The following is a 25,944-nucleotide window of genomic DNA, read 5'->3' as shown; positions in this document are numbered from 1 at the left end:
GATAAGAGAAACTAAAAATATTCTACTCACATAATTTGATAGATTAAAATATCATATTTCTCTATCATTTAATAATATATATGTGTGTGTGTATATGTGTATATATATATATATTAATTCCTCGAGTATAGAAGCTCTTAAAATATAGATTCTTATATTATTGCTTTGTAATTATAGCCATATGATAAATCATTCTTTCACTTTACCAGGTTTTTGCATTTTTAGCAAAAATAGAATTAAAATACACCTTTAGTTTGGTGTAGCACGCAACAATATCATCCCTACCCTCCATCTAAAGTGCATAAAAGGTCTATGCTCGATCTCAAGGCATCAAATAGGTAATCAATATGGACTTCAAATCAATTATAACACTTATAGTACGCATTCATAAGCTTCCACGACAGGATATAATATCATTTTGTAAAACCTGATGTTTTATCATGATCTTTTGACCTTAAGATCAATCTTTTTAGCATCCAAAGGCAACAAAGTTACCTGATACCACATGCTTTTCCTTTGGAGTTGTATTCTATTTTTTGTTGAATGAATGAACTTTCTTATATATATCTTATCTACTTTATTGATACAATTATTGCCATAGAAATTAAAAGGCTCTAAATATATAATGTGCTCTTCTTCTTAACAAATGAAATGATTTAGAGAAATAATTCAAGGTGATTAAATTCATCCTTGATGCAATTTGGATGCATGTCTAGATAGCACACATCGACTCTATCATCTTATCTATGTGATTCTTGCCCCTCCAAAACTTTATTTTGATCATACAATGAATGCCATATCCTTCTTATTAATGCATAATAAAAAGGGTGAAAAACTGATCAACACTTCCCTTGTCAACCATTGTTGCCCAGATAGACAACCCAAGAGGGGGGGTGAATTGGGTTTTAAAATAATTTTAACTATACCGGAAAAAAAATCGTCCCTTATCGGAATTGAACCGATGAGGCGTTTGTGAGTGACTAATTAATGCTTTTTTACAAGATGATTAATTAGTTGCTGTGATGTGTATGAAATGAGGGTAATGGTAAGAGACAAGCAATCACAAACACAAAGCTTTTATAGTGGTTCGGAGCTAACCCTTGCTCCTACGTCCACTCCCCAAGTCTCTCTTGGGAATTCACTATAACCCCTTGGATTACAGCCGGTTGTTTTCCAAGCTCACAACCAAACTTGTTGTTTTACGAGCTCACAACGAACTCGGTCGGTTTTCCCAGGCTCACCGACTAGAACCAACCCCGATTGTTTTCCCGGGATCACAATCGAACCCTTACACGTTGGTTTTACACTCGGCTCACCAACCAACCTCAATACTCTTGATTCAATGCCCCGATTGAACCAAGCAAAGACAAAGCTGTAGATAAAAGAGACAAACAGAAAAATACAGCTTCTCAAAAGCAGATAAATGGCAATATGAACAATAACGAAGTTAAGAGCCCTCAAACGCTTTTAAGTTGGAGAAGAGGAAGGGCTTCTTGAACTTCGGGTCTCCTCTTGAATGTGTAGTCGACTTGAATGCAGGAGAAGGCTCTTTCAATGTTGGGAAGAAGTAGGTGGATGCAGTTAATGCTGCTCTTCCCTCTTTTTCGTTGAAGAACAAGTTGCAGAGATTGAAAGCTTGATTACTTGGAGTGGAATGGTTCTTCTCTTTTTTTGCTACAGTCCTCTGTGGCTATTTAAACCAACCCCCATGGAAACTAGCCGTTAGAGAGCTTTTTCTGCCCGTTCTACACACTCTGTACAGTCTGACAATGTGTCCGTTGGTGGGTTGGAGTCGACTCGTGCGATCAGGAGTCGACTCGTCTGTAGCGGGAGTCGACTCATACTTTTTCGGAGTCGACTCTGCAACTGTTCCAGATTTGAATTAAAGTTGCCTTCATGATTGGGAGTCGACTCGTCTTGACCTGGAGTCGACTCGCCAACTTCTGGAGCTGACTTGGCAATTTCGGAGTCGGCTCATCCACTGAAGTCCGTGGATCCAATTTTGAATTTGATCCACTCGAGTCGACTCGACTATCCTGGGAGTCGACTCGAATCTCAGAGCCCGAACTCCCGATTCTCTGTCTTTTGGCTCGTCCAGTCTTGGAGTCGACTCGAACTTCCTCGGAGTCGACTCGGCTCTCAGTTTCCGAAACTTGGTCTTCTGCCTTTTTGATGTGAAGCTGTTTGGAGTCGACTCGAGCTGTCTGGGAGTCGACTCGAATCTCAGAGGCAGTAACTTGGTCTTCTGTCTGTTGATGGTCGCGGAGTCTTGGAGTCGACTCGCATATTGCGGGAGTCGACTCGAATCTCAGAGTCCGAAAATTGTTCTCTGACTTTTTCTTGTGTTCCTCTGAGAGTCGACTCTCACCTTCTTTGGAGTCGACTTGCCATCCGTCGGAGTCGACTCGCGTTTCACTGGAGTCGACTCGAATCTCAGACCCGAAAACTGCTCTCTGACTTTTTCTTTGTGTTCCTCTTGGAGTCGACTCTTACTACCCTGGAGTCGACTCGGTGAACCTCAGAGTCGACTCGCACACTTCGGGAGTCGACTCGTTGACAGGTTCTGAGTTGAAGCTTTCAGTTCGTCTGTCTGTTCTCAGTCGGAGTCGACTCGTACTGATCCGGAGTCGACTCGAGCTCGTGCCAGTGAACTTGATACGCTTGGAGTCGACTCGTGATACTCTGGAGTCGACTCGAGTCTCAGACTTTGGTTCAAGCTGACTTCTTAACTTATCCAAAAATTATGAACCAAGTCTTGAGACACTTAGACAAGATTTTCACTGAAACACTTAATTGAATTCATTAGTAAACAAGAAATATACTCAAATGCTTTGAGCTCATCAAAATCAAATAGAGTTTTAATCAATCACTCCACAATCTTCCCCTTTTTGATGATGACAAAACACTGAGTATATGTAAAGTGAATTGCACAATAAACAATGAAATAAAATCCATAAATGAATTCAAATGTCTGGTAATTCAATTTATCCAAGCTTGAAAGGAGTGAAACAATAAATTTCGGAGTTAAAGCTCCCCCTTTCATTTGGAATTATATAAGCCTTCATATTATACAATCAATTGTTTGGCTTATATGTCATTAATGATTTTGCTTGATTAAAATTCAGATTCTCCCCCTCAACATATGTATTCTACTATGTTTTGATTCTTTGAATTTCCTTTTAATGCTTTGAAGTTTTTGAACTGAATTTTTTTGGTTTTTAGAGGGAAAATCTGTCAATTTGTTCTTGAGTAGGATTCAGCTAATCTCCGAATATCCCTTGAATAGATTCTGGAGATTACTCCATTAGGAGCCCCAAAAGAGAGATAATGAGCCTCGAGGTACCGAATCCACTAAGAACGAATTTGTGTGTTTTAAGAGTTTATCTTTTTATTGATTTCCATTGATTCCTTTTACATATTTTATGCATATTTTCCCCCCTATATTTTTCCCCCTTTTACATATTTTATACATATTTCTCCCCCTTTTTGTCATCATATCAAAAAGGAGGTAATCAAAACACACAATCAAACATAGATCAAAAGGCACATTATTGAAGAAAAATGCGGCTACTCATTGTATTAATTTGTATGTAAGTACATTTCAGAATACAATAAGTAACGTAAAGCAATACATGTCAAAGCAAAATACAAAAAGTAGCTACGGTCTCCTCGAGGATGTAGGTCCTCCTCTCGAGGATGTATCTCCTCCTCTCGAGGATGTGACTCCTCCTCTCGAGGATGTGACTCCTCCTCTCGAGGAGCCACCCCTACTAATGGAAGGTGGAGGATGTGGGCAATAAGATCCTCCGTAACAAACAGAGGGACACCGGCTACTGTGCCCTCGATACCCCCATCTCCCCGATGGACGGTACCATAGAACTCTCTAACAAGGCCAGGGTAAGTGGGGAGATCTAAAGTGAGGAAGTACTCTGTTGACCCCCTAATGGATTTTGATGAATACAAAATACTAGAGTATAATTCCATTTATCTTAACAATTTAATTGAGGAATTCATGTGTCTTATTAAGAATATTGTTAAGAAATGTCTAGGCAAGTTCCCATAATTTTTATGAATTTATTGAAGAATATTTTGAGTTAAAGAAAACAGATCAGGGACAGCCGAGACGTCTCCGGATAGTTTGAGAGACGTCTCTGGCACAAACAGGAAGAACCGGCACACTTGGAGACGTCCCCGACACCTGCCGAGTCGTCCCCGCGTTAGCGGAGTCGACTCTCTCAGTAGCGGAGTCGACTCTCTCAGTGGCGGCAGAAAGGCAGTTTTCAAGAGATATGCGCGAGACGTCCCCACAGTAAGCCGAGTCGTCCCCGCAAGTAAAAAGGAGACTTTCCGAGTCGTCCCCAAGATAGCGGAGACGGCTCTCTCAGGGTTTTCCAGAGAATGGTTTTTTCGGTGATAAGGAAGCGGAGTCGACCCTGAGACAGCGGAGTCGTCCCCATGCATAAAGTGCAAACAAGCCGAGACGTCCCCTGAAGGAGCGGAGTCGACTCTCTCAGGGAATTCCAGAGGACATGTTTTTCAGAGATAAAGAAGCGGAGTCGTCCCCAAAGCAGCGGAGTCGTCCCTATTCAAAAAGTACAAACAAGCCGAGACGTCCCCTTAAAGTGCCGAGTCGACCCCAGACAACGTAAAAAGTGAAATCTTGTAGCCGAGACGTCTCTCGTTGAAGCGGAGACGTCCCCGGAGCGCCTGGGACGCGACTGACAGCTTTTCAGGTTTGGTTTGAATTTCAAATCCTTTTTACTTTGTCTCTAACGGCTATATTTGCTTTTTGGGCTATAAAAGGGACCTCTTAAGTGCTTCTAAACAACTCTTCACCAACCCAAAGCTAGATCATTCAAGAGAGAAGTAAGAAAGAAAAGTTCAAGGGAGTGAGTGCATTCAAGTGAAGAAATCAAGTGTTTTCAAGCTTCCCAAGTGATTTCAAGCTCAATCACTCTCGTGCGCTTGGGATTCAAAGCTCACACTCAATCCTACGCGCTCCACATCGGAAGAATCAATATCTCCCACGCTTCCAACGGCAAAAGGATTCTTCCGGGTTCTATTGTTCATAATTGCAAAATTTGCTTTTTAGAGCTTTTCCTTTCTTTTGTAAACTCTTTCGTTGTGGTGCTTGTTCCAGTCAAGGGACTTGGAACAAGGGAAAGGCGTCCCAAGCCTAAGTGAAATTGGGGGTTTTAGGGTTTGTTGTGAGCCCGGTGTAAAACAACGAGTTGGGTAGTGAACTCGCAAAACTACCGTACTGTAATCGTGGATTATAGTGGAAATTTCCAAAGGTGATTTGGGGAGTGGATGTAGGAGCAGTGGAAGCTCCGAACCACTATAAAACCTTGTATTTGCGATTGACCTTTCTCATTCCTCCTTCTTTACTTTAGTGCATATATTCGTGTGTTTTATTTTTAATTAGTCAAAAGTTTTTAAAACACCCAATTCACCTCCCTCTTGGGTGACCATCTCTGGGCAACATACTCTAATCCCTGTGTCTTAAGCCTATCACCTATGGTGAACCCTTCCCGGGAGAGATAGTCGAAGTCGACATATCTCCCGGTGGTGACGGCCTTCCCGGCCAATGGCCTCGCGGGAACCGCCCTAGGCGGGGAACGAGCCGGAGGTGGTTGCCTCGCGGGATCGTGCCGCGCCTTGGAGCGCCGCTCGGGACCGGCCTCGGGTCGGGACCTCTTCCGGACAACGGTCTTACGCGGCATTATGACCTAGACGGAATGAAAAACCTAAAGGACGGAGAAAGGTCGACGGAGGAGGCTTGGGACCGACCGGGGGCGACCTAGGAAGGGATGAAAAAACCGAAGAACCGGTGAAAGATCGACGGAAAAGGGGTTGGAGACGATCGGGGACGACCTAGGAGTCGGCTCTAGGGCTTTTGAACAGTGGCGGCTTGAGAGAAAAGTATTTTCGAAACGACAAATCTAGGGTTAAAAAGTCGGATCCCGACTGCGAGTCGACTCTACTGAGTCGCGAGTCGACTCGACCTCGAGTCGACTCCAGAATATGCGCGAGTCGACTCTCCTTATGCGCCTGTAGACTTCGAGTCGACTCCCGACTATATGCGAGTCGTCTCCCCCTCTGCTGCCATCTTTGCGAGTCGACTCCCGCAAATGCGCGAGTCGACTCCCCCTTAGGAGCCGACTCTGAAACTTACTCGAGTCGTCTCTAACTTTGGCACGCACCTAAAAATCATGCTTCGTTTGTGCCAAACGAGGAAAAATCACTAAATTAGGATCTGATTTGATGATCATTGAAGAGAAACTCTATTTTAACCACAAACTAATCATCAAAATCAATGAATCTAGTGGAAACTACCACTAGGATGGATCAATCACTCCTAATCCCCTCCTAAGCACACTAAACCTCTCTTCACTTAGGGGTTTTGTAAAAATGTCTGCTAATTGATCATCAGTACAAACAAATTGGAGTGTCACATCACCATTCAATACATGATCTCTTATGAAGTGATGTCTTATCTCAATATGTTTAGTTCTTGAATGCTGAATTGGATTTTTAGTTAGATTAATGGCACTTGTATTATCACAATTAATGGGAATTTTATCTTGTTTAATGCCATAATCTTCTAGTTGTTGTTTAATCCACAAGATTTGAGCACAACAACTCCCGGCTGCAACATATTCAGCTTCAGCAGTAGATAATGCAACCGAGTTTTGTTTCTTGCTAAACCATGAGATAAGATTTTCTCCTAGAAATTGACACGATCCGCTGGTACTTTTTCTATCAAGCTTACATCCAGCGAAGTCTGAATCTGTGTATCCTATTAAGTTTAGGCTAGATTCTTTAGAGTACCATAGCCCTATATTCTTAGTTCCTATTAAATATTTAAAAATTCTCTTAACTGCAACTAGATGTGATTCTTTAGGATTAGCCTGATATCTAGCACACATGCAAACACTAAACATAATATCAGGTCTACTTGCAGTAAGATACAATAAGGATCCTATCATACCTCGATACAGTTTCTGATCTACAGATTTACCTGATTCATATTGGTCTAATTTGCATGATGAACTCATGGGGGTGCTGATTGATTTGTTTCCCTCCATATCAAACTTCTTGAGCATCTCCTTGATATATTTGGCTTGATTGATGAAGATGCCTCCTTCAGATTGTTTGATTTGGAGTCCAAGGAAGTAAGTCAGCTCTCCCATCATGCTCATCTCAAATTCACTCTGCATCAAGTTAGCAAATTCTTCGCAGAGACGATTGTTAGTAGCACCGAAAATAATATCATCAACATAAATCTGTACTAACAGCATATCTTGGTTTTTCTTTTTCAGAAAAAGAGTTGTATCTACATTACCCCTAGAGAACTCATGTTCTAATAGGAATTTGCTAAGTCTCTCATACCATGCTCTAGGTGCTTGTTTCAAACCATAAAGTGCTTTGTTCAATTTATAAACATGATTAGGATATTGATGATTTTCAAAACCAGGAGGTTGTTCTACATATACCTCCTCATTAATATACCCATTTAAAAATGCACTTTTTACATCCATTTGAAATAGTTTGAAGTTCTTAGAGCATGCATATGCTAATAATAATCTAATAGCCTCAAGTCTAGCTACAGGAGCAAAGGTTTCATCAAAATCTATACCTTCTTCTTGATTATACCCCTTTGCTACTAGTCTAGCCTTATTCCTTATTACGATTCCATTTTCATCTAGTTTATTTTTATAAATCCATTTTGTACCTATAATTGGATATTCAGAAGGTCTCTCAACTAGATTCCACACTTTGTTTCTAGTAAATTGGTTTAATTCTTCTTGCATTGCATTTATCCAATTTACATCATTTTCGGCTTCTTCTATATGTTTGGGCTCAAAGTGTGAGACAAACGCTAGATGGTTATTTAAATTCCTAAGGGATGCTCTAGTCCTAACCGGTTGAGATGGGTCATCTAGAATTAGTTCCTTAGGATGCCCGTGAGCATACCTTCAAGCTTTAGTTAGCCCATGATCCACAATAGCCTCTTGGCTTGATGATGCTCCTTCAATCAATTTTTGATTATCATCTTGTAATGTCATTTCATCTATCTTTTCTTCAAGAATTTCAGCATCATCATCAAGGTTAACTTTCTTACTAGAGGAGATGTCACTAGAATCATCAAATACCACATGTATAGATTCTTCTATAACTAGGGTTCTTTTATTAAAGACTCTATAGGCTTTACTAGTCGTAGAGTAACCTAAGAATATGCCCTCATCAGATTTAGAGTCAAATTTACCTAGATTATCTTTTCCATTATTATGAACAAAACACCTACATCCAAAAACATGAAAGTAGTTTACCTTTGGTTTTCTGTTTTTCCAAAGTTCATAAGGTGTTTTCTTTATAATGGGTCTTAATAAAACTCTATTTAATATATGACAAGAAGTATTAATGGCTTCTCCCCCAAAGTACTTAGGGAGGTTACTTTCACATAACATAGTTCTAGCCATTTCCTCTAGAGTTCTATTTTTCCTCTCCACAACTCCATTTTGTTGTGGTGTCCTAGGTGCAGAAAAATTATGAGTTATTCCCTTTTTACTACAAAACTCATTGAATAACTGATTTTCAAATTCGGTACCATGGTCACTTCTAATGGCTATTACTGAAGTATCTCTAGCATTGGTTACTTCCTTATGAAACTTTTTAAATACTGAAAAAGCTTGATCTTTATGTGCTAAGAACATAACCCAAGTGTACCTAGAATAATCATCTACAATAACTAGACCATATTTATTTCCACCTAGGCTTGTTGTTCTAGTTGGTCCGAATAGGTCCATGTGTAATAATTCTAGAGGTCTAGAGGTAGAGACACATTTTATGGATTTAAATGAGTTCCTAGATTGTTTGCCAAATTGACATGCTTCACATATTTTGTTCTTTTCAAATTTTAATTTTGGCAAACCTATCACGGAATCTTTTTTAACTAGTTTAGTTATTGTGTCCATGCTTGCATGACCTAACTTACGGTGCCATAACCAACTAGCATCATTATCTTTAGTTTCATTAACAACTAAACATTGGTTATGTTTTGCAAGATCTTCAAGGTCTACAACATACACATTTCCACGTCTAATTCCTTTAAAGACTAAACTATTGTCATTAGGGTTTGTTATAATGCATAGTGATGGTTTAAACATAACATCATACCCTTTATCACATAATTGACTAATGCTTAACAAGTTATGCTTAAGACCATCAACATATCTAACATTATCAATAAAAGTAGAAGGGGTGATTTGAACTTTACCAATACCAATGATGTGACCTTGGTTGTTGTCTCCAAAAGTCACAGCACCTCCCTTCTTAGCTTCAAGGGTGAAAAATTGATTCTTATCACCCGTCATGTGTCTTGAGCAGCCACTATCCAAATACCAGCAGTTTTTGTTGACCTTGGCTGCAAGACACTCCTACACAAGCAAATCATGTCATCTTAGGTACCCAAGTTTTCTTGGGTCCTTCATGGTTAGTCAAGTTGGTTCCTTTTGGAACCCATACCCTTTTAATTTTCCTTTTTGTTTTACCTTTCCTAAAATTACACACATTTGCTTTATGACCTATAGTTCCACAACAAAAGCAGGTTATTTTCTTAGTTTTACTTTTCCCAGCTTTAACAAAGAAGTTACTAAGAAGTTTTTGTTTATTTCTTGGTTGATATCCTAAACCCGCTTTATTAAATACTGCTCGTTGACTATTTAATATCATATTCAATTTTTCTGAGCTATATGTAAATTTTTCAACTAAGGGTTTGTATTTGTTAAGTTCTTTGGTTAGTGTTTGATTTTCTGCCTTTAGATCATTTAGTTCTTTTGTGAGATCCTTGTTTAAGATTTGTTTATGGTTTTTAAGTTCTGAGAGTTCCTTAGTTAGTTTTTCATTATCCTTAGTTAAGGTATTAGTCTTTTGAGTTAAAAGTTGGTTGCTTGTCTTAAGGTCTATATTTTCTTTGGTGATTAAATCCTTATCCTTAACTAATGAATCATACTTACGGATATAAGTTTGGTTAGTTACTTTTAATTCTCTGTTTTTAACATTTATAGCCTTATATTCAATCATTAGTTCATTAAAGGCATCATAAAGCTCATCAAAAGTAAAATCTAAAGGCGATTCGAGCGTTACCTCATTTCCATTGGCCATGAAGCAGAAATTGGCCTTTTCCTCTTGTTCCTCATCCGATGAAGAGGATGATGAGTCTGAGTCGGATAGTGTCGTGACAAGAGCCTTCTTCTTCTTGTACTTGCTCCCCTTCTTCAGTAAAGGGCACTCAGCTCTTATGTGACCCGGCTTCTTGCACTCGTAACAGCCAATCCCCTCATTTTCCCTTTCCTTACCTTTGTCCTTGCGGTAGGAATTTGAGGGGCCTCTCCTTTGATGATAGGACTTCTTGTGGTTGATGAATTTTCTGACTTTGCGCACAAGAAGTGCCTCACCATCATCATCCTCATGTTCTTCTTCTTCACTGCTGCTACTGCAAGATAAGTCCTTGTTAGATGAAGTAGATTTAAGAGCTATTACCTTTTTCTTATGGGAGGACTCTTCCTCGTTGTGTTGTTTCATGGTTAGCTCGTGCGTCATTAGGGATCCAAGAAGCTCCTCAAGTGGTAATTTGTTCAGGTCCTTGGCTTCTCGGATTGCGGTCACTTTAGCTTCCCATGACCTTGGTAGACACCGAAGGATTTTCCTGACAAGCTCACTGTTAGTATAGTTCTTGCCAAGGCTTTTTAGGCCATTGACAATGTCAGTAAACCTAGTAAACATGCATGTAATTGTTTCATTAGAATCCATTTTAAATAGTTCATATTTATGAACCAAAATATTTATTTTGGATTCTTTGACTTGATTCGTGCCCTCATGGGTCACTTCAAGTCTGTCCCAAATCTCTTTTGCAGAATTCCAAGTAGAGACCCTATTAAATTCATTTCTATCTAAGGCACAATAAAGTACATTCATAGCTTTAGAGTTTAGTTGTGCCTTTCTCATGTCATGTTCATCCCAATCCTTTTCTAGTTTGGGTACCGTGACACTCTCTACATATATGGATGGGATGTATGGGCCATTTACTACAATGGTCCACATCTCATAGTCTTGGGCTTGGATGAATATTCTCATCCTAGCCTTCCAATATGAGTAGTCGGATCCATTAAAGAATGGGGGTCTTTGGGTGGACTGACCCTCAATGTGGGAAGATCCAAATGGGGTTGTCATTTTGATCTTTTACTCTTGGGTGGAAGAGTTTAGGCTCTGATACCACTTGTTGCCCAGATGGACAACCCAAGAGGGGGGGTGAATTGGGTTTTAAAATAATTTTAACTATTAAGGCGTTTGTGGGTGACTAATTAATGCTTTTTACAAAATGATTAATTAGTTGCTGTGATGTGTATGAAATGAGGGTAATGGTAAGAGACAAGCAATCACAAACACAAAGCTTTTATAGTGGTTCGGAGCAAACCCTTGCTCCTACGTCCACTCCCCAAGTCTCTCTTGGAAATTCACTATAACCCCTTGGATTACAGCCGGTTGTTTTCCAAGCTCACAACCAAACTTGTTGTTTTACGAGCTCACAACGAACTCGGTCGGTTTTCCCAGGCTCACCGACTAGAACCAACTCCGATTGTTTTCCCGGGATCACAATCGAACCCTTACATGTTGGTTTTACACTCGGCTCACCAACCAACCTCAATACTCTTGATTCAATGCCCCGATTGAACCAAGCAAAGACAAAGCTGTAGATAAAAGAGACAAACAGAAAAATACAGCTTCTCAAAAGCAGATAAATGGCAATATGAACAATAACGAAGTTAAGAGCCCTCAAACGCTTTTAAGTTGGAGAAGAGGAAGGGCTTCTTGAACTTCGGGTCTCCTCTTGAATGTGTAGTCGAATTGAATGCAGGAGAAGGCTCTTTCAATGTTGGGAAGAAGTAGGTGGATGCAGTTAATGCTGCTCTTCCCTCTTTTTCGTTGAAGAACAAGTTGCAGAGATTGAAAGCTTGATTACTTGGAGTGGAATGGTTCTTCTCTTTTTTTGCTACAGTCCTCTGTGGCTATTTAAACCAACCCCCACGGAAACTAGCCGTTAGAGAGCTTTTTCTGCCCGTTCTGCACACTCTGTACAGTCTGACAATGTGTCCGTTGGTGGGTTGGAGTCGACTCGTGCGATCAGGAGTCGACTCGTCTGTAGCGGGAGTCGACTCATACTTTTCCGGAGTCGACTCTGCAACTGTTCCAGATTTGAATTAAAGTTGCCTTCACGACTGGGAGTCGACTCGTCTTGACCTGGAGTCGACTCGCCAACTTCTGGAGCTGACTTGGCAATTTCAGAGTCGGCTCATCCACTGAAGTCCGTGGATCCAATTTTGAATTTGATCCACTCGAGTCGACTCGACTATCCTGGGAGTCGACTCGAATCTCATAGCCTGAACTCCCGATTCTCTGTCTTTTGGCTCGTCCAGTCTTGGAGTCGACTCGAACTTCCTCGGAGTCGACTCGGCTCTCAGTTTCCGAAACTTGGTCTTCTGCCTTTTTGATGTGAAGCTGTCTTGGAGTCGACTCGAGCTGTCTGGGAGTCGACTCGAATCTCAGAGGCAGTAACTTGGTCTTCTGTCTGTTGATGGTCGCGGAGTCTTGGAGTCGACTCGCATATTGCGGGAGTCGACTCGAATCTCAGAGTCCGAAAATTGCTCTCTGACTTTTTCTTGTGTTCCTCTGAGAGTCGACTCTCACCTTCTTTGGAGTCGACTTGCCATCCGTCGGAGTCGACTCGAATCTCAGACCCGAAAACTGCTCTCTGACTTTTTCTTTGTGTTCCTCTTGGAGTCGACTCTTACTACCCTGGAGTCGACTCGGTGAACCTCGGAGTCGACTCGCACACTTCGGGAGTCGACTCGTTGACAGGTTCTGAGTTGAAGCTTTCAGTTCGTCTGTCTGTTCTCAGTCGGAGTCGACTCGTACTGATCCGGAGTCGACTCGAGCTCGTGCCAGTGAACTTGATACGCTTGGAGTCGACTCGTGATACTCTGGAGTCGACTCGAGTCTCAGACTTTGGTTCAAGCTGACTTCTTAACTTATCCAAAAATTATGAACCAAGTCTTGAGACACTTAGACAAGATTTTCACTGAAACACTTAATTGAATTCATTAGTAAACAAGAAATATACTCAAATGCTTTGAGCTCATCAAAATCAAATAGGGTTTTAATCAATCACTCCACAACCATGAAAAGTTTAAAATCAATGCTTGAATAAATTTTCAAACAAGTAAGGATATAGATATTCCTCCATAAAGCACATCTCACTTTTGGTGGAGCTATTCATCCTTCTTCTCATTATGTGTGTGAGGGAGGAAGGGAGGGAGGGAGATCATAGTTATTCATCTTTTATGTGACTTTTGGGTCCAAGACTATTAGCAGATTATAATTCCATATATTTAGCCCTCGCCAGTAGCCGCAAAATTCATATTATAAACTAATCTAAATTAGGGGTGCAATTAGGTTGGGTTGGTTCAGTGAGAAACTGACTCGGACCAACTTCATCGAAATAAGTTCTTAATTATTGGAACCATAATTGAACCAATCAATGAAACCTAGCCCAACCCAACCGAACCAAGATTAGGTTGGTTCTTGAGTAATTCCTTTTTTGAAAAAACAAGTAACTTATTAATTTTGTACAAAAATAATGTAATACCTTGTGCTTGAATAAATATAAAACTGAAGCTATCATATAAAATGTTTAATAAAATAATAAAAAAACAAAATTCAACATCAATAACTTAATATTTTATAAAAATAAAAAAGTTATAACTTGTCTAATACGGACTATAAATCAACAAATGAAAGCAAATTCTATGTCCATCAACTTAACTATAGGTTTATTTACTCATGTCAAAAAATCAGTTGTGGATCTAAATAGATAAATAAGGGGGAGAGAATTGAGTATAGATGTAGCTAAGATTATTTAAATATTTAGAACAAGTATAAGCACATATTTAAGCAAATCTATCCATCCAAAGTAGAAAGAAAGAAAAGAAAGAAAGGAACTAATGATAATGATGGAAGATCTTTGACCGCACAAGTTCCAATTCAATAAATAGTGTGCATGTTTCCGGGCTAGATCAAGTCAGGTCGCGATCACCTGATCCTTTAGCATACACTCGATCTAGTCCAATTGGATTTCAAAAAATTGGAACAAGAATTGGTCGAATCCTACATAAAATCTAAAACAAACCAACCCAATAAGATTGCCTTGATTCGCCACTAACCCATATCCACCCCGAATCCAAACAGAAATCGGAATCCTTCGTTCCAAATTGCGAAAATTAAGGCACGATATAAATTGAGTTTGTTTAAACTTCAAAGAAAGGGGGGGCACCTGAACGCCCCCAAAACTGGTTGGTCGCTACGCCAAGCATCCCTTCGATTCCCTTTATGTCTTAAGGAAGTCCTTGACGACGACGCCGTCCTCAGCGACGTCGACGACGACGACGCAAACACCGCGCCCGCCTCCTCCGGCGAGCCTCCCTCAGCCGACGACCGCTGCCGCGTCCACAACCTCCTCGCCGAGCTCGAACAGGAGCGCCGCGCGCGGAAGGCCGCCGAGGGCGAGCTCTCCCGTCTCCAGTCCACCCACAACCGCCTCAAGGCCTTCGCCCAGGACGTCATCCGGAAGCGCGACGACGCCCTCCGCGAGAAGGAGGACACCGCCCGCTCCGCCGCCCGGGCGGCGGTGGAGCTTGCCGAGGCCGTGAGGCTCAAAGACGAGGCCGTGAGGCAGAAGGACGCCCTCCGGTCGGAGGTGGAGTCCGCTGCCCAGATGCTGGTTTCCGGCATCGAGAAGTTTTCCGGAAAAGTCGCCGACTTTAAGAATTTCTCCGCCGGCGGCTTGCCGAGGTCGGAGAAGCACACTGGGATGCCGGCCGTGGCCTACGGCGTCGTCAAGAGGGCGGACGAGATCGTGGAGGAGCTCGTAAAGCAGATTGATGCGGCGGCCAAATCCAGAGATGCAGCTCGTGAGCAGGTGGAACAGAGGAACTATGAGATCGCCATTGAGGTCTCAGAGCTTGAAGCAACCATTGGCGGGCTTAGAGAGGAGGTCTCTAAGAAGGGCTCTGAGATTGAGAGACTGGAGAAGTTGGTTACCGAGAGGGATGCCAAGATTTATATCTTGGAGATGGAGAATTCAAAGCTGAGGCAGTTTAGCGAGGATTTTGATAGCAAATCGAGAAGTTTGGAGACCAAAATACAGTCACAGAGACCATTGCTTATCGGTCAGTTGAATCACATGTCTAAGGCTTATGAACAGATTCACGATATTATTCGAATTGCAGATGCAGGGACATTGGATCAGTCAGAATTGTTGGATTCTTTGTCTCTGGGCAAAGAGATGGATGTGGATGAGAATTTACAAACTTTGTTTGAAACATCAGTTTCTATTTATAAGCTGGCCAAGGTTGCTGTGCACAAAGTAAGGGAAAAAATGGAAGAGAAAGGACAGGAGACAAGAGTTTTGAGGGATAAAGTTGATGAGTTATTGGTGGAGAAGCAGCATGTGGGTACCTTGCTTAGAAGCGCCTTGTCATCAAAGACAGATAAGGTGTTGGAAATGGCAGAAAATGTGCTGAGAGAGGCTGGGATAGATTTGAGACTCAATGGCCATGGGAGGCATGGTGTGGAGGAGAGAGAAGATGATGATGAAGTCTATACATTGGTATACATCTCTCTTCATATTGCTGGTCTATCTATTACTATAATGATCTAGAATGATGATCTTGATTTTGGATTATGTTTGAAGTGGATTACTGAAACTTGCTTTGCATGCCCTTGTACAGGCTGGTGCTTTGCAGAATACTGTGAAAGCATCTCAACTTGAGATCGTTGAGCTGCAGCATTTAGTGGAAGCACTAAGGTATCTGTTATATTGTTTGAAGAGTTCTGTTCATGCACATCTAGCAAAATCAATATTCATATTGTCGGTATCTGCATTATGGATTCTATGGATTCTTCAAAATACCACTTCCTTCATCGTCAGCAGGCCATTCCATTTACCTAATAACTTCCACATGTACTTCAACCTTCTCTTTATCCAAAAGATATACTATTCCCATATTCCCATGCCCCTCCTTTACAAATATCCATTTTAAACTTGAATAAATTTCTCTAAGGCGCATATTAGCTATCTGTGTTAAAATATCATTCTACTTTCATCCAGATTAAAGTCTATTTTAAATTATCACAACATCTAAGAAACAGAATTAAATACAAAACATGCAAAATTATATAAATCATGCCAAAAAGGAAAGTCTATGAAATGCTTATCGAAACTATTTAAAATGATATGTACAAATGGAAAATTTGTACAGAATAGTTTTCTTGGCTTCAATAATTGTTTCAACTTAATTCAAGTTACTAGGTTTATTCGTGTAAGCTGGAACTTTAGATAGCTAGAGCACTGGGTGCCTCATGTTTGTACGCCCTGCAAAGAATGGGTTTGAGAAGGAAATAGATGAACCAGAAATTATATTTTTTTTTACTTTGGCTTCTTTTTTACATGTTTACTAAGGGTCTATAAAGGATATATTTGTATCTCTTATAAGGGTTGGGTTCATGTGTTCGGTTCATCTCATCTTCTTATTACTCTTGTTTTGGAGGTCTCTTGTAGGTCCTAGGGCACGATAGTTGGAGACAATTAGTGTGGGCGTGGTTTGGAACATGGTGGACCCAAAATTTGGTAATAAAACACGAATTTGTAAGTGGTGCATGGAGCAACTTTAAGTTTTTGCCAAGATGTTTTGATATGTTCCAGGAATTCAAGTGAACTTGGGTAAGACAACCATTGTGGACATCGATGTGTTTGATGTGTGCAAGTGGCAAGTTATATGGGTTGCATAGTAAGAGAATTTCTATGTGGTACTCCACGTTAGCTTTGAAGATAGGAGGTTTGAAGGTGCACTTTGATCCGAAGTTTTAAATATCAATACGAGCCCCCTTTATCAGTATGGTACTGTTTACAACAGTATAAACCGAAATTAAAAATGTCAAAAAGAATAAAAAGACTTTGGGTACTAACTGGTACGGTCTATATGGTACTTTTAGACTCACTAGTATAGACAGGCATGTATGTATTATTACAGACCTTTTCAATGTTCTAGCACCTATGCTAGTGCTGGTATCGAAGATAACACATCATGCTGGTAGTTTTCAAATTCATGTTTTGATTTGATATAGAGAGGGTTTGTTGGGCAGAAAATAAATGTTCAATCTTTGTAGTGGCAGAGATATCACTAGTAAAGCTAATTCTATTGAAGCAATCTTCACATTTATATTGTCTTTATCTTTGACATGTTCATTGGTTGGTTTGCTTTTTCTTGGTAGACCATTGGTTGGTTAGTTAAGTACCGAAAATGTAGATGAATCTTATTTTGAACGGGGTTATTGGAATGGTTAGCGTAAAGTGGAATAATTTCTCACAACTAATGAGAGGAGAGAGCTTGGGCTAGGATAAATTTGAAAAACGAAAATCGCATATGGGAAATTATTATGGAGATCATTCCTTTAAGTTGCGGAGTCAAGGATGGTTGTTTATGGCTAGGTTATATGAACTATGAAGAGATAGTTCATGAATAGTACTTCTAACCCATATGTGGTCTCAAGTTAGTGGAATTGTGCCCTAGATAGGAGTTAAATATTTTAGGTTGAACAAGTTGTGTTGAGGCTTTTCAAGTTTTTACCATTTTGTTGAGGAATTAAGGATAAAAAGGGGCATTCCAATGCATGAGGTTCCGTCATTGCAGGATTGAGAGAGGGTCAGATGCATGCAACCTTACCTCTATGTGCAGAGAAGCTATTTTCGTGTTTCGAACTTGTGACACCCAAATCATAATGGAGCAACCTTATCATTTCACCAAATGGAGGAACTAAGAATGCTTTTCTTTTCTTTTCTATTTTTATAGACAGAAATTTTGGTTTAGAACAAGGTTAAAGACTAATAGAATGGAGTTATATGACACCCCCACACGAGGTAACCATAACTTGAGGAGCTCAACCTTATCTAGTCTATCCTTCGCAGGTACAGGCCTTGTCATAGGACATGAGATGATAATTGGAAGCTAGAGAAGATTTCAAGGTGAATTGTTATTATCTCTGATTCACCCATTGAATTTGCTTAAATCTTCAAAAGTAGGGTTGATGCACTGAATTTTAAAAGCAATTGTGTTTTCTCCTGGTTTGGCCTCCTAAAAAGAGGTTTAGTATAGAGATTGCTTCTCTATGGTGAGAGTGATGGAAATATATTTTCTCAGCTATTCCTTTGGTTCAATTTGTCTATATTCATCTTGGGGACTTTTGTGAACCATAATGGAGCATAGTGGCCGACCCAAAGCTCTATGAGTGCACTTCCTAAGTGTGGGGTAAAATTAAAATTTAAAAGAGACACATCTAGGACTGGATTCCTTTAATGAGTTGATGGAAATTCTGTGACAGAAAGAGTTAGATTTGTTGTTAAAAATTGAAATGGTGGAGGATGCAAGGAAAGCAATTTGCATGCTTACTAGAAGAGTGTTTGAGGAAGCAATGAATAGCGCTCACAGTTTGAGGTTCTTTTGCTTGGATAGCAATTGCTTTCTGCATTTTGGTTCTAGGGTAGCACAAATCTCAACCCCAGTAGATCAATGAACTGAAATAAGCTGCAGTCAACATCCAACTAGCTAGCTTTAGGGAGACATCTTTTCACCCAAGTGTTAGATTTTGACAATTTGTGAGATATAATATTATTTCATGGCCCTCTGCATAAACTTTTCCAAATTTGTTAATGCATCTATATATTGTCTACAAGAAAATTAAGAGTGTTTATTCAATTAGACATCCATCTATCTATCTATTCTATGTAGTGTTTAGCAAGCAAATTGATTTATTCTTATGTTGTCTCCTGTGGGTTCTCCATGCTTTCTCGATATTATCAGTTATATAAGAGCAAAATATCCTAAATGGTCACAGATTTTACATCAAGAGATCTTGTCAATTCAATTAATCTGGAGCTTGGTCTGCTATATCTGGATCTAAACGTGTATATCATATTAGAGAAGTATATTCCATCTAAGCTTTCTCCTTTGTGGTTAAAAATTGTCAGTGATTATTAAGTTAAATCCTTCTGAGTAAAGATGAAATCTGGAGGCAAAAATTGTCAGTGGACATAGTCCTATCTGCGTCAATCTTCATTCTGAATAATCCAAGAAAGGAGAACCAATTGCTATCTTCCAGTAAAACTTAACTGGAGGCAAAGTGTAAGTCAATCACCATATTTTTTCTATTCCTAAAAATACACAAAAAACGTGCATGTCGTAAGAAGTTTAGTCCTGAGAATTCTGTGTGTAAAATGCTTGATTTGCCTTGTAGAGTTATCTCTATTTCCAAACATGGAGATGCATTTCTAACTACTTAAGTTGAGACTTGGAAATACTTGTTCTGCTCAAACAGAGAAAGGACCGAACCAATAGAAAAGGACAAAGTAAATTTAGACTGCAGGAGTCTGGAAGATTTAATAAAAACATGGTTGATGATGCTATAAGGACATCATGGCCCCTTTATCTAGAATGACTGGATAATATTAAGAATATGGAGATTAAGCATGAGTGCATGGTTATTTTCATGCTTGAGTAAAAAGGAGAATTTGAGATTTGATGTATGACACAGTTATCAAGTCTCCATTCATAATACTTTGGAAAATCATGTTTTGCCGGACAGATGTTTCACATCTCTTGATAATGTTAAAACTTTTAATGGAACAAATGAACAGCAAATGAATGTTATCAGAATTTGATTATGACAAGCATAATCCAAGAATAGTAGACTTGAAATCTTCCACCTATTGGGAAAGGAAATATTGGGATGAATATTTAGTCAAGTCCCAACCTGAGCCTAAAAAATGTTCTATCCAGCTGAGTCTTGGACTGAAAATATTTGTAGGTCTTATCTATAAGCCATATGACACTTGATTTTGCCAATTTTGTCTTGTTTGGACCTAAATAATTCCTAAATTATTATTCTCAAAAAAATCCTAAATTAAGTCGTGATTTATACAACACAAGCTAATTCAACAAGCTCAAATTTATTAAACTAAATCTGGCTTTAATGATAGCTACAAGCGAACCTCCCATGTTTGCTTTGGCATTCATAAGCTAATAAGAGCCACAAGTAGGTCTTGCAGGTCCAATTTGCATATATTTGCTTTTAAAAACTTTTTTAGATCAGCAAGTTGGTCTCTCATATCTACTTTTTCTTAATTTGGTTTAATATTCCTTTAAAACGCTCAAGGTGTGACATGTCAACCTTGTATAAGTAGACCTAGAAGCCTATTAAGAGCCAAACAAATGTGCTTCACTTTTCCTTTTAGAAAATTTGTGATTCACTTATTTACTTGGCTAAAATTATGGTCTTAAATCCATTAAGAGCCATATATAACTCTAGAGGTCCATCAAGGCCATAGCTGTGGCCAAGTCAAAGCCATAAGTGGGTCTTGCATGCTCTCTTTGGTTAAATTGTTCCCACATGCCCAGCAGAGTTACGACCGAGCCCTACTTGCTGATGGATTAGCAACTATATGCAGCTAAAGTGATACTTGAATAATAACCTAAGTAACTTATAGGACCATTAAGATAGTTTGAATCAAAACCTTGACCCTATACAGCATGTGTTTTCTTTAGGCTAGCCTGATGATCCACATAGATGTGCTTCTTAAGAAACCATAAGATATTTGGTTTCCATAGGTTTCCATCTTTATGTCCATTAATGTTACTTGGATATGTGACATGGGTGTCAAATGTCCAAGTGTCCTAAAGAATCTGACATGGGAATCTTCTAAAAATTGGACACATTTATATCTTGTATACGTATGTGTAAATATGTCTTAATGTATGCATATAATGAATTAGGATCCAGTTTTGTGCTCCTCAAGTTCATAATTTGATAAATGGTTGCTGATTATTATATAAGACTTAGAACTTTTCATACAGAAGTGAGACAAGCGGACATATAATGATAATGATCTCATAATTTGATAGTATGAAGTGTTAAAGGATGTCGTTAAATGTCCCAACTGTATCAAATGTCGAAGTCTCCAACTCATCAAAAAATCCAAAATTTGGAGTGTCCAGGCAACACTTGCCATGCTAAATAAGGGCTTGTGATCTACATCAATTCTCTTTAGAATGTTGTTGTTGCATTTGGGCTTATGGTCACCTATACACGTTCTGTGGGGATTCATAATGAATTTTTTCAGTGTCATGTTTTGGTTTGTGATCCACATATACATGTTTCTAAGGATCCATTAAACATTTCATTTTGTGGCTTTTGATGCGTACCATAATTAGGACTATGGTCCACATTTGAAGGCTTCTTTGGGGTCCATATGACATTTGGTTTCAACGTACAGAACCCTGTTTTCTTTTCATCTTTAGGATAAATGAGTCTTGGATTCAGTAGCTTCATTGCTCCAGGCTCTATTTTTTGGCAGTTTATTTTTTAATATTACGAAAATCTGAAAATTCAATTATTTAAGAAAAAGTAGGCAACCCTTCAGAAAAAATTATATTGTGTGGAACCTTTGAATGTATCAATTTGGTGGTTACATTTTGTAATAGTCAAAAAAATATATTTTTAACATAAAACATTTAAAACAAGCATGTTTAGAGTGCAATAAATCATTTTCTTGTTGAGCTTTAGAATACCTAAACCTTTGTTAAAAAATTGCTTTTCTTATTACCTTTGTTTGGAAGCTAATAATGTAATGATTCCAGATCTTTTGGAAATTCATAAAGCTATGTTTAATGTAGAGAAAATGCTTCCTCACTTTCGTATAAATGATGAAGAAAAGATGAATAATTAGTATAAATAGCCCATGGATGTGATATATTTGGCCTTGTAAATTTACTCATGGTTGGATCTGTGAAACTAACCCTAGTTTTGGATCAGTTTAGGCTGTAAAATTTCAGTTTTGAATTTGGATTTTAGGCCACCTCGTGTTTTCACCATAAATTACATTGAGCTTATGCTCCACAAATACATATTCCTTACCAATCCAACCAACATTTGTCTACTCAGGTACTTGGCCTTTTTTCCATACAACAATTGGGTTTATTGTCTATATAACTCCAATTTGCACATAAATTATCATATCTGCTTTAAATGGACGTTATATGTGGGTTTAAGCAAGGACTGCTGTGCTGGAACCGGGGCTCAGACCGGTTGTCTAACAGCACGGGTCGGTCGGCCCTGTGCCGTTCCGTGCTGGCCCTTTACCAACATAGTGAAGGGGGCAGGAAAGAGGAAGAATGGAGGCTGGTGACGGGCCGACGAGCCACGCGGAGGGGTTGAAAAGGGGCTCTGCTACCGGTTTTCCTGTTTCATTCGAAACATGGCCCTGGAGGGGCCTTTTTTTATTTTTGCAATTTTTAAGTTAAGTTGGCAAAATATGAGAACCCTCCGGGCCGACTTCAGACTTCACATAGAAATCGTGAAAATAAAAAAGAGCCCCCTCCGGCCCCCTGTTTTAAATGAAACAGGGAACTGGAGGTGGAGCTCCGCCTCCTTTGCACGACTCTTTGGCCCTCCACTAGCCGACCTCCACCTTTCTCTCTCTTCTTTCCTCTCCCTCTCCCTCCCTCCCCCGCTCTCTCTCTCTCTTTTTCTCTCTTTCCTTTTTCTCCCCCTCTGTCGTTGGTGTCTTGTTTTGGTTGTAAGAACCATCCCGGTTCACCGCCGGTACGGTTTGGAACGCTCCGAATCGGGTGGTTCGGAACGGTTCCGCAAACGATGGGCTTAAGGTTCACATATATTTATCAATACTCGTGTCTTTAAATTCTAACCTTAACTTAATGCTAGATTTAGGCTAATGGTCTATTATAAATCTTTCTCAGAGATCATATAGCATTTGATTCACTTTGGACTTAATCACATTATTCATTTTGGTATATTATCCATATAAATCTTTTTTGCAGATCCCTCAATAGTTAGATCTATTTGGAGTGAAACTTTAAATTTATGTTACATTTGTTTCTGTGGTGTATGCATTATCTTTAAGAATTCAAGTGACATTCAGGTCCATTGAAAATAGATTCCGAGTCTACATTTAGGATTAGATCTATGCGACCTGTGTACCATGCATGTCTATCACCCAATTTATCCACAATATGCATTTTCTCCATCCTTTTTTCTACTTCATATTTTTACAGACTATTGTATGCATGTGCTTGTGCATTTAATAAGCGATGTATGTGGGAAGTGATTAACAAACTCTGTGTCCTCTTTGAGGTTGTCAAAACGGTTTCTTGATTGGAGGTTCCTTGATGCTAATTGACTTCTTTCTCTAATAGAGACAGGGTTCACGAACAAAATGCCTTCTCTTGAGGGTGAATTTGATGGAATCAATCTACAAAATCAATAATATCTATTATGACTCTTCTATCTAGATGATTGCTTATGATTACGTTTCTGTTCCATTTTATTATTTTTTCTTTCTTTTCTAATATTTAAAGTAATATGCTGTCACTGGTTGTCCTAGTTCAGCTGTCATCTAGATAAAACGCTTTGGCTGTTTATGCTCAGGCATGAATCCATATCTACACATATAGGTGCGGCATCCCATGATGCATCAATAAAATAGTTCAGTAATTCTTTATAAGTTAAATATAAAAGAACTAGTGGTGATTGGAATTTGAATATATTTGCAATATTAAACCGTTATGGCAATACAAACTTTACACAGTTGAGAATATAAGCACATATTTCAGTATTAGTTGAATGATTTTCTTTTGTTTCCATATCCTCATGTTACATGAAGGCTACTATCATCCTAATGGACGATTCCTAGTCCAGAATATGTAAAACATTTTACAAACTCAATGCAAGCCTAAATAAACCTTTATGAAATTCCTAAATTAAGTATTGCAAACTTTTAATCCATATTTGTAAAAAGTTCTTATTCTGTTGTGTGAGCTCAAGATAACAGTAATCACAAAATAGCTATAATGCATGCTGTAAGTGTCCGAAATCCTATGACTTGCTGTTGGTTACTGTCATTGGATTTCTAAAGTTAGCCCATGATTGCCAGTGTGGTGTATATGCTGCACTAAATTCACTTTATAAAATAAATAGTGAAATGTTGCTGTATGCGAAAACCATATTATTAAAAGCAAATATGTTGGCAATTGTCTTTAACATGAGCCATATAGTTCTTTGAGCTCCACTAAGTGGATTTTCTTTGTGAATATACTATTACTGGATTAAGGGCAGAGTCTAGCCTACTGAAGGCACATGTGGATTCTCAAGCAAAAGAGATTTCTCAGCAGAAGCAACAAATTAAGGAACTTAAGGAGAAAGATCAGATGGCAAATGAAAGTGTAAGTAACTTTCCATAGTATCAGAACTCAGAAGTTTTATGCAGTGCAGTAACTCCTTTCGTGAGCACTATTCATATCAGATGTCTTTCTAGTTTTTATTGGACTTAAACAGATTTTTTTTGGTTTTTAAAGGTTGAAGGCCTGTTGACGGACATTGCAGCTGCAGAAGAAGAAATTGTAAGATGGAAAACAGCAGCAGAGCAAGAAGCTGCAGCAGGCAGAGCTGTTGAACAAGAATTTCTCACACAGGTATGCTCACAGAGTAGTTTTTATTTTATACATGCCATGTATCTTTTTGGTATAGAAAATATTGACAGCTAATTTGATCTGCCAGTATCCTTTGCTTTACATGAGTTTGATACGATAAAATATTGATAGTTTGTAATTAGCCCATTCATTGTTCCATAGAATCTATGCTTTCATTTCATGCATATAATGCTAGAGAATTAGGCAGAAATGAAAAACTTACACCACTTCCTCTAGAACATAAGGTTGGCTCTAATTCTCCACTTTTAGTTTTTTGAGAATGACAGAATCTCACTTCCCATTGATAAAATACTAGATTCAGTGTATTGCTCAAGTAGTAAGCGTCTAAAAGACAAATTTACTTTGATGGATGTCTTCCTATAATTAGAAGCAGTGTTTTTTAAAAGGAAAAAAATACATTGGATGGTCGCATCAATTGGGCCATCAAATTGTCATCCAAATCAAGAATTGAAAACCCAAGCATCGTGGCCTCATATTTGCAGTTCTGTGTGTAATGGCTTTGAGTGGGCATGGGAAGGCTAGTAGGGCTCAAGGTGTGCTATATCAGGCCCACACAGCCTAGTCAGCCTTATTGAGGCGGATCATGCACGAAGACCACACCAAAACCAAGTTGTACTTCCGATGATTGCAAAAATGATACTGGAACTATAGTTTGGTAGAGTACTGTCAGTAAGATACTATATGTATCCTATATTGACATAGCCTCCTAACACTTTTTTTTTTACTCCCAGCCATAATATCGTCTGAAACTGGGTGGTATGGGTTAATACTACTAGACGACAAACAAAGAAGTTGGTAGCAACAGAACTGCCTCTAAACCACTAGAGCACCTACAAAAATCAGTCTACCTACGCTACATTGTACCTTCTATTAATTAAGATTGCCGTTTTAGGCCATCTTAATGAAAGCCTGAATCATTCTCTTGAAGCTCATCCTCTTTATGATAAATGATCCGCTTGCCCCGAAATGACCCGCCCCAATAGGGAAATCCCAATTCAGTGGGCCTTTCGATACAATCAAATAGATTGCCACAAGGGCGCCATATTCTAGGAGCCCAAACTATGTGATTGAATAAATCCTCCTCTATCTGTTGCGGGTCGACGGCTCCTTCCCCTTCGGGGTATGGGATGGTTCCGCTCGATATGGACAGGTTTGGCTCATATATTGAGCCGAACCTTGGCACTATATGGGTACCTTGTCAGTGTTGTATGGTCGGTACAGCAGCCTTGAATATCTCCAAGGATCGACTTTTACGAAGGGATTTTTA

The 25,944-nt window shown here is 39.3% G+C and overlaps 1 protein-coding gene across 1 annotated transcript; it reads left to right on the top strand.

The window, feature by feature from the left end:
- Nucleotides 1–961: 961 nt before the first annotated feature.
- LOC120113177 (desmoplakin-like) lies at nucleotides 962–25,781 on the top strand. The gene is made up of 5 exons (XM_039133991.1): nucleotides 962–972; nucleotides 14,380–15,727; nucleotides 15,849–15,925; nucleotides 24,299–24,410; nucleotides 24,543–25,781. Exons 1-5 carry the CDS (start codon nucleotides 962–964, stop codon nucleotides 24,729–24,731), a joined length of 1,737 nt encoding a protein of 578 aa, XP_038989919.1. The 3' UTR covers nucleotides 24,732–25,781.
- Nucleotides 25,782–25,944: the final 163 nt, after the last annotated feature.

This window comes from Phoenix dactylifera, chromosome 14 (assembly GCF_009389715.1).
Source record: "Phoenix dactylifera cultivar Barhee BC4 chromosome 14, palm_55x_up_171113_PBpolish2nd_filt_p, whole genome shotgun sequence".
NCBI lineage: Eukaryota > Viridiplantae > Streptophyta > Magnoliopsida > Arecales > Arecaceae > Phoenix > Phoenix dactylifera.
This window is presented reverse-complemented; position numbering and strand designations above follow the sequence as displayed.